At 44.4% G+C, this 10,000-nt stretch overlaps 1 protein-coding gene across 1 annotated transcript in view; it reads right to left on the bottom strand.

Moving 5' to 3' along the window:
• The window catches only part of LOC143276890 (kinesin-like protein KIF13A), a 332,067-nt gene that overhangs the window by 30,116 nt on the left and 291,951 nt on the right, over positions 1-10,000 (bottom strand). Inside the window, exons 18-21 of the mRNA XM_076581546.1 lie at positions 8,200-8,370; positions 7,469-7,620; positions 3,219-3,351; positions 1,455-1,698 (exon numbers count right to left, since the gene is read on the bottom strand). Of these exons, the coding sequence (XP_076437661.1) occupies positions 1,455-1,698; positions 3,219-3,351; positions 7,469-7,620; positions 8,200-8,370 (700 nt within the window). The remainder of the gene's footprint in view (positions 1-1,454; positions 1,699-3,218; positions 3,352-7,468; positions 7,621-8,199; positions 8,371-10,000) is intronic.

Raw genomic sequence — 10,000 nt, 5'->3', positions numbered from 1 at the left:
ATTTTATCTGCTCATTTCTTCTTCTTCTTAATAATAATAATAATAATAATGTACATTTATACAGCGCCCTTTCTCTCTAAGAGCTCAGGGCGCTTTACACGAAAGAAAAAATATTACAAGTAACATAAAGCATTCATGACCACTCTTTCTCAAAAAACCCCTCCCTCCCCCCTCACACACACTCTCCCTTTCCCACTCTACATACATCCAAAGTGAACTGACATTGGCGGTGATGGAGAACAGGAAGCTGAGAGTACTTTTGATAGGTTTTATAAAAGACGAGTTTTTAGTGATGAGCGAAAAGCAGAAATAGAATCAGATGTTTAAACTTGATCCATAGAGTGATCTAACTGGCCTCGAGAAAGAAAGAAACTATTGAAAGCGAAAGAAAAGAAAAAAAAAGAAAACCGCCAGGAAATACATAAATAAATAAATGAATAAAGAAGGAAAGAAAGAAAGAAAGAAAGAAAGAAAGAAAGAAAGAAAGAAAGAAGATAGAAAGAAAGAAAGAAAGAAAGAAAGACACAAATAAAATATCAAAAATACACAGAAAAAAAAAAGGAATGGGAAATACTCATAGATAAAAACCTTGTTAACCCTTTCACTACCAAACTCGCATTTATGCAGCAGCAAGGTAGATGACCCATGTCACTGAAGGGTGACCAGATCATGGGTCTGTTATCTATGAACCTACTGCTCTTTATGTTCGGTGGCATACGCCTCCCCCCCCCCCCCCCCCACCTCCCCCCAAAAAAAAACCACAAAACAAAAAAAAAACACACACCAAAAAACCCCCAACAAACAAACAAAAAAACAAAACAAAAAAAACACCAACTAAGCAAACAAACAAACAAAAAAAACCAAACAAACACACACACACACACACAAACCCAGCAACAATAATTAAACCAGAAACGTACAAAATAAATCAATATGCACAAACACACGTAATAAAAGGTATGGAAAATAAGAAATAAAACATACAAAAATATTCAAACAATCAATAAAAAAAAAGAACAAAATTAAAAAAAACAAAATCAAACAACACTAAAAGAAAAAAACAACAACACCCCCCCAAAAACCCAAAACAAAACAAACAAACAACAACAAAACAAAACAAAATCAGACATACATACCCCCCCCCCCCCCCCCCCCCCCAAAAAAAAAGGGTAAAAACCTCAATGAATAAAAATCAACCTACCCATTCCTCAAAAAAGAAAAAAAAAAAAAAGAAAGAAAGAAGAAGAAGAATCACGACACACGCTTTCCACCACGAACTCAACTCCACGACGAACGACCACCCATCCACCCACCCACCCACCCACACATACACACAGCACCCCCCCCCCCCAATCCATCTCCCACCCTCAAACAGCACCCACCCACCAACCAACCCCATCCACCCCACCCCACCCCAACCCACCCACTCAAACAACACACTTCCAAAACCTCACCAGCTTTGTGGATCAGCTTCTGGATCTGCTCGTCCAGGTACTGCTTCCTTCGCGCCAGAGCCAGGGACCAGCGCTCCCGGAGGACGCTGAGGTCCTCCTCCTGGTAGGAGTCGAGGCCTCTCTGCAGCTTGGACCTGACGGCCAGACAGCCCACGTGCAGGGAGGAGATGCTCTCGCAGATGAGCGGCAGCGTCCCAGAGTTGGCCATGGGCTTGACGCGAACCAGGACCCGTCTTGAGTGTCCCTGGTGGGCGGCGTGGGGAGAAAAGAAGAAAAAGAATAGCATAGAAAAGAATAGAATAGAATAGAACAGAGTAGAATAGAATATGTCTTTGTTACCAAGTGTACCGGGGTCACAAGGAATATTGGACTAGAATAGAGTAGAATAGAATAGAATAGAATATGTCTTTATTACCAAGTGTACCGGGGTCACAAGGAATATTGGACGAGAATAGAGTAGAATAGAATAGAATATGTCTTTATTACCAAGTTTACCGGGATCACAAGGAATATTGGACTAGAATAGAGTAGAATAGAATAGAATAGAACAGAACAGAATAGAATAGAATAGAATATGTCTTTATTACCAAGTGTACCGGGGTCACAAGGAAAATTGGACGAGAATAGAGTAGAACAGAATAGAACAGAATATGTCTTTATTACCAAGTGTACCGGGATCACAAGGAATAATGGACTAGAATAGAGTAGAATAGAATAGAATATGTCTTTATTACCCAGTGTAGCGGGGTCACAAGGAAAACTGGAATAGAATAGAATGGAGTAGAATAGAATAGAATATGTGTTTGTTACCAAGTGTACCGGGGTCACAAGGAATATTGGACTAGAATAGAATAGAACAGAATAGAGTAGAATAGAAAAGAATAGAATAGAGTAAAATAGAATAGAATAGAATAGAATACGTCTATTACCAAGTGTACCGGGATCACAAGGAATATTGGTGGGGGGCGGGGGCTGGGGGTGGGTGGGGTGGATAGTACATAACAAGATACGAACATAAATCGAAAATCATGCACAAACACAGATACAGTAGAAAATAGTTTTTGGTAATAACATTATTACATAAAACAGCAACAACAATCAATCAATCAATAAATCCATCAATCAATCAATCTTGAAAAACAAAACCCTGATGAAACGTCTTTTTTTTTTTTTTTTAAATGGGGGATTGGGAAGGGGCAAATAGAGAATCATATCTGAGCCTAGTTGTTCATTTTGTCCCAACAAATAAATAAATAAATAAATAAACACATAACATGAATTCAAGTGGAGTGATGGCCTAGAGGTAACGCGTCCGCCTAGGAAAGCGAGAGAATCTGAGCGCGCTGGTCCGAATCACGGCTCAGTCACCAGTACTTTCTCCCTCTCCACTACACCTTGAGTGGTGGTCTGGACGTTAGTCATTCGGATGAGACGATAAACCGAGGTCCCATGTGTGCAGTATACTCTTAGCGCACGTAAAAGAACCCACGGCAACAAAAGGGTTGTTCCTGGGCAAAATTCTGTCGAAAAATCCACTTCGAAAGGAGAAACTAATATAACTGCACGCAGGAAATTATACAAAAAAAGAAAAAAAAAAAAAAAAAAAGAAAAAAGAAAAAAAAAGGGGGTGGCGCTGTAGTGTAACGACTGGCTCTCCCTGGGGAGAGCAGCCCGATTTTCACACTGAGAAATCTGTTGTGATAAAAAAAAAAAAATTCAAATACAAATTAACACCAAAGTGCCAGCACGAACTGTGTACTTTACCTGTCTGAGCTGGAAGACTCCCCCGCAGGGAACGTCCGCTTTGGGCAGGACCTGTACAGGGGTGTACTCCCCCTGGTCGTTCAGCTCGTGGAACTCCACCCACACCTCCAGTTTCCGCATCACCTCGCTCCACCTGAGCAACGACACAGGTAACTCAGGTGTGTGACAGATAACACAGGTGTGTGACAGGTAACACAGGTGTGACAGATAACACAGGTGTGACAGGTAACGCAGGTGTGACACATGTGACAGGTAACACAGGTGTGTGACAGGTAAGACAGGTGTGACAGGTAACACAGGTGTGACACAGGTGTGACAGGTAACACAGGTGTGTGACAGGTAACACAGGTGTGACAGGTAACACAGGTGTGACACAGGTGTGACAGGTAACACATGTGTGACAGGAAACACAGGTGTGACAGGTAACACAGGTGTGACAGGAAACACAGGTGTGACAGGTAACACAAGTATGACACAGGTGTGACAGGTAACACATGTGTGACAGGAAACACAGGTGTGACAAAGGAGCGACAGGTAACACAGGTGTGACAGGTAACACAGGTGTGACAGGTAACACACGTATGACACAGGTGTGACAGGTAACACAAGTATGACACAGGTGTGACAGGTAACACATGTGTGACAGGAAACACAGGTGTGACAAAGGAGCGACAGGTAACACAGGTGTGACAGGTAAAACGGGTGTGTGACAGGAAACACAGGTGTGACTGGTAACACAGGTGTGTGACAGGTGACACAGGTATGACACAGATGTGACAGGTAACACAGGTGTGACACAGATGTGACAGGTAACACAGGTGTGACAGGTAACACAGGTGTGACACAGGTGTGACAGGTAACACAGGTATGGCACAGATGTGACAGGTAACACAGGTGTGACAGGTAACACAGGTGTGACACGGGTGTGACAGGTAACACAGGTGTGACACGGGTGTGACAGGTAACACAAGTATGACACAGGTGTGACAGGTAACACAGGTGTGACACAGGTGTGACAGGAAACACAGGTGTGTGACAGGTAACACAGGTGTGACACAGGTGTGACAGGTAACACAGGTGCGACAGGTAACACACGTATGACACAGGTGTGACAGGTAACACACGTATGACACAGGTGTGACAGGTAACACATGTGTGACAGGAAACACAGGTGTGACAAAGGAGCGACAGGAAACACATGTGTGACAAAGGAGCTACAGGTAACACAGGTGTGACAGGTAAAACGGGTGTGTGACAGGAAACACAGATGTGATTGGTAACACAGGTGTGTGACAGGTGACACAGGTATGACACAGATGTGACAGGTAACACAGGTATGACACAGATGTGACAGGTAACACAGGTGTGTGACAGTTAACACAGGTGTGACAGGTAACACAGGTGTGACACGGGTGTGACAGGTAACACAGGTATGACACAGGTGTGACAGGTAACACAGGTGTGACACGGGTGTGACAGGTAACACAGGTATGACACGGGTGTGACAGGTAACACAGGTATGACACAGGTGTGACACAGGTGTGACAGGAAACACAGGTGTGACAGGTAAAACGGGTGTGTGACAGGAAACACAGGTATGGCACAGATGTGACAGGTAACACAGGTATGACACGGGTGTGACAGGTAACACAGGTGTGACACGGGTGTGACAGGTAACACAGGTATGACACAGGTGTGACAGGTAACACAGGTGTGACAGGTAACACAGGTATGACACAGGTGTGAGAGGTAACACAGGTGTGACACGGGTGTAACAAGTATGACACAGGTGTGACAGGTAACACAGGTGTGTGTGTGTGTGACAGGTAACACAGGTGTGTGTGTGTGACAGGTAACACAGGTATGACACAGGTGTGACAGGTAACACAGGTGTGTGTGTGTGTGACAGGTAACACAGGTGTGTGTGTGTGTGACAGGTAACACAGGTGTGTGTGTGTGTGACAGGTAACACAGGTGTGACACAGGTGTGACAGGTAACACAGGTGTGTGTGTGTGACAGGTAACACAGGTGTGCCAGGTGAACAAAAACGAAAGTAAAAACAACTGGTGTGCAGCCTTCTGGTTACTTAAACATCAACAGTTTCTCTGTGTGACTCCCGATGTTAGGAGGACTCCGATGGACGAATCTTGTAAAGGAAACTTGGAAATAATAATAATAATAATAATAATGGTATTTATATAGCGCTGGATCTTGTGCAGAGACAAATCAGCGCTTTCGCACCAGTCATTCACACGCATGCATAACTCTAATACTGCAGAAACTAAAGACAAGGAAGGGCAGGCAAGGGAGGCTATTTTGGGAAGAGGTGGGTTTTAAGGCCAGACTTGAAAGAGCTGAGTGTGGAGACTTGACGAAGCGAAAGAGGAAGTTCATTCCAATCGCAAGGTCCAGAAACAGAGAAAGAACGGCGGCCAATAGTCGAGTGTTTGAATCTGGGTATGCGTAAAAAGAGTGGATCCGAGGCCGATCGTAGTGAGCGAGATGGAGTGTAGAGGTGAAGGCAGCCGCAGAGATAGGAAGGGGCTGATTTGTGAATGCATCTATAACATAGAGTGCTGATCTTGTACTTTATTCGGTGTGAGACAGGGAGCCAGTGGAGATGTTGCAAAAGAGGAGTGATGTGCTCAGAACTTTTCTTTCTGAGGACGAGTCGGGCAGCAGAGTTTTGTATGCGCTGAAGGGGCTGAATGGATGAAGCAGGCAGTCCAGACAATAAAGAGTTACAGTAGTCAAGGCGAGAGAGAATGAGAGAAACAAGTCTAGATGTTGCGTCAGTGGATAGATATTTCCGGACGGCACTGATGCGTCGCAGTTGACAGTAGCAGGACTGACATGTCTGACTGATAAATTTTTGCATGGACAGTGTATTGTCAAGGACAACACCGAGGTTCCTGACTGATGTGGGAAAGAAAAGAGTGCAGTTGATGGTGGGGGGCGTGGGAGGCGGGAGGGCGAAGGGGGTGGGGGTGGGGGGGTGGGGGTGGGGGACAAAGATCTCCCTCGCGATCAGCAGGACTTGCCAACACAGTAGATTAGACCTCTACAACGAAATTAAAAAAAACGATGATCAAATTTGAGAATTACCTAACTGATATAAATCGATCCTGCTCACAAACAAGCTCTTTGTCAAACTCAGAATAAGCGCATAACTATTATTTAAATAGCGAACGAGGAAGATATGCAAACATTCCCAGAGAAGAGAGGTTATGTGATACTTGTGAAGTTGTTGAAGATGAATTACATTTCTTAGATACGTGTATCTTATTTCATAATTTGCGAAACCACCTAATTACAACTGTACAGCAGTATGATCATCAATCAAATATGATCACCAGAAAAATACAAAACAATATCCTAAAACCAAGTGATTTATTCAACTGCGATGACTGTCAAAAAACACTCGCCAACTATGTATTTCATCGCATGCGTATTTCATGACCGTTTATTTCTTTGTTCCCTTTGTTCTTTGTTGTGTCTATTAATCCTTCGGGATTTTATGACAATAAATGAAGTCAAGTCGAGTCAGTACTGCAAGACATATTGCCAGGAAGGAGAAGGAGAGAAAGAAATGGGAGGACAACAGCCCAGAATGGACAGGCCTGAGACTGCAGTGACGCCCTGATAAAGACGAGCAACAGGGAGAAACCTTTCCCACAGAGAGAGAGAGAGAGAGAGAGAGAGAGAGAGAGAGAGAGAGAGAGAAAGACAGAGAGGGGAGAGAGAGAGACAGAGAGGGGGAGACACACACACACACACACACACACACAAAGACAGAGAGAGAAAGAGAGGGGAGAGAGAGAGAGACAAAGAGAGACAGAGAGGGGAGAGAGAGAGGGGAGAGAAAGGGGAGAGAGAGAGAGAACGAGAGACAGAGAGGGGAGAGAGAGGGGGGAGAGACAGAGAGAGAGAGACAAAGAGAGACAGAGAGGGGAGAGAGAGAGAGAGACAGAGAGAGAGGGGAGAGAGAGAGGGAAGAGAAAGGAGAGAGAGAGAGAGACAAAGAGAGACAGAGAGGGGAGAGAGAGGGGAGAGAGAGAGAGAGAGAGAGAGAGAGAGACAGAGAGAAAGAGACAGAGAGATACAGAGAGACAGAGAAAGACACAGAGAGACAGAGAAAGACACAGAGAGACAGAGACAGAGAGAGAGAGAGAGAGAGAGAGAGACAGACAGACAGACACACACACACACACACACACACACACACACACACACACAGGTTCACACGCACCTGTCGGCCAGTGACCGAGTTTTGAACTGTGCAGCATCAGCCACGGACAGCATCCTGCCCAGCCCGTGACTGCGGTGACCCCACACCTCTATGGACAGAGCCCCGTCAGAGCAGAACTCGATGAACTCTTCAGTGATGGGGATACGGAACTCCTGCACACACACACACACAACCACACACACACACACACACACACACACACACACACACACACACAGCGAAAACACATTTCATTCACGGAATTCCTGAAAACAAAAAGAGAGAAAAAAAAATCCATTCCCGGAAATCATGAACACAAAAAGCAAAGCAAGGAAAAAAATCAAAAAAATCCATTCACTGCAATAATTCTATTCACAAAAGTCCCGCACACACACAAGGCACACACTCACACACACAAGGCACACACACACACACTCGCACACACACACACACACACACACACACTCACACACACAAGGCACACACTCACACACACAAGGCACACACACACACACTCGCACACACAAAGTTTCAGTTTCAGTTTCTCAAAGAGGCGTCACTGCGTTCGAACACACACACACACACACACACACACACACCCACAACCCTCCCCCACCACCCCGAAACACACCACCTCCTCCACCCCTATCCACCACCACCACCACCCTCCCCCTCCCCTCCCCCCCTCCACACACACACACACACACACACACACACACACACACACACACACAGTAACAGCATTACCCAACCTTTTCGTGGTTGAAGGTGAAGGACGCGGTGTCCTTGCCGGCCTTGTCCAGATGGTCCGGGTTGATCTCAGGAGGGACCACCACAGTCTCCGCCTGACCCCAGAAGTTGTACTGACAGAAGACGAAGTGAGCCAAAGCAGGCGGCAGGCCTCGAGCTTCCCGTATGCACACCTGGACACAGAGAGAGAGAGAGAGAGACACTGACACTGACACAGGTTTAATTGTGAAGGCCACCGGCCCATACACAAAGGGGTGGAGGATACAATGGGGCAATTCGATCGCTCTTCACACACAAACACACACACACACACACACAAAAGAAAAAAATAGGTGTACTGTACGTGAGTAGCCGATAACTGGATGAAAAATACATAGCATGTTCGTCCTCATCGTGTTTATAGTTATAACTAATTCATTCATTGTGTAAATTCGTCTCTAAATTTTAAGGCGTAATAAGTGTACATAGCAAGATTTCTCTGGGAGGTAACACATGGGGTTTGTAGAATAGGAAACAATGTATTGTCATTGATATTTATGAACTCTGGAATATATTTCTGACGGATATGACCGTATTTAGGACACACAAAAATGAAATGGTATTCATCTTCCAGGGTGCCAGGACAAAACGGGCAGAAACGGTTTACATCCGCGTTCTGGAATCTTCTATTTATACCAAGCTCGTTTAGACCAAGTCGCAATCTTATCAAGGTATCTCTGAAACGTTTGATAGTGATATTGTCCAAGTAAAGTTCTGAATGAAAATCTGTTTTAAATGATCGATAAATAGAAAATCTGTCACTACTACAAAGTTTAGAAAACCAGTCCATTTTAAATTTGTCTATCAGTTTTTGTTTAAGAGACAAAGAGAGAGAGAGAGAGAGAGAGAGAGAGAGAGAGAGAGAGAGAGAGAACTCAGAACTCAGAACTGTTTTAATGTCAATAGCTTATCAGCCCTAATGACATGGGGGTACAATCAAAACAACAACAAAATAGTTCTAAAAAAAGATGAAACGACTATTCAAAACATACCATTTTTGAAATCCATTGATTAGGCATCTACATAATTTCGACCATCCAGTTTACGAAGACAATTTCATAAAAAACAACAGTGAGAGAGAGAGAGAGAGAGAGAGAGAGAGAGAGAGAGAGAGAGAGAGAGACTGAGATTGAGACTGAGATCATTTATTCATTCAAGGCCACAGCCCCACATGTTTTTCAGTTTCAGTTTCAGTAGCTCAAGGAGGCGTCACTGCGTTCGGACAAAACCATATACGCTACACCACATCTGCCAAGCAGATGCCTGACCAGCAGCGTAACCCAACGCGCTTAGTCAGGCCTTGAGAGGAAAAAAAAGGGGGAATAAATAATAGATAAGCTTACATAAATAAATAAATAAATTATAATTATAATATAGCCCCACATGAACAAGGGGCAATAACAAAATTTGCATTTGTATTTGTATTTCTTTTTATCACAACAGATTTCTCTGTGTGAAATTCGGGCTGCTCTTCACAGGGAGAGCGCGTCGCTATACTACAGCGCTACCCCCTTTTTTTTTTTTTTTTTTTTCCCTGCGTGCAGTTTTATTTATTTTTCCTATTGAAGTGGATTTTTCTTCAGAATTTTTACCAGGAACAACCCTTTTGTTGCCGTGGGTTCTTTTACGTGCGCTAAGTGCATGCTGTACACGGGACCTCGGTTTATCGTCTCATCCAAATGACTAGCGCCCAGACCACCACTCAAGGTCTAGTGGAGGGGGAGAAAATATCGCCAGCTAAGCCGTGATTCGAACCAGCGGGCT

This window comes from Babylonia areolata, chromosome 33 (genome assembly GCF_041734735.1).
Source record: "Babylonia areolata isolate BAREFJ2019XMU chromosome 33, ASM4173473v1, whole genome shotgun sequence".
Lineage (NCBI taxonomy): Eukaryota > Metazoa > Mollusca > Gastropoda > Neogastropoda > Buccinidae > Babylonia > Babylonia areolata.
The sequence above is the reverse complement of the archived record's forward strand: the minus strand, read 5'-3'. Positions and strand labels throughout refer to the sequence as shown.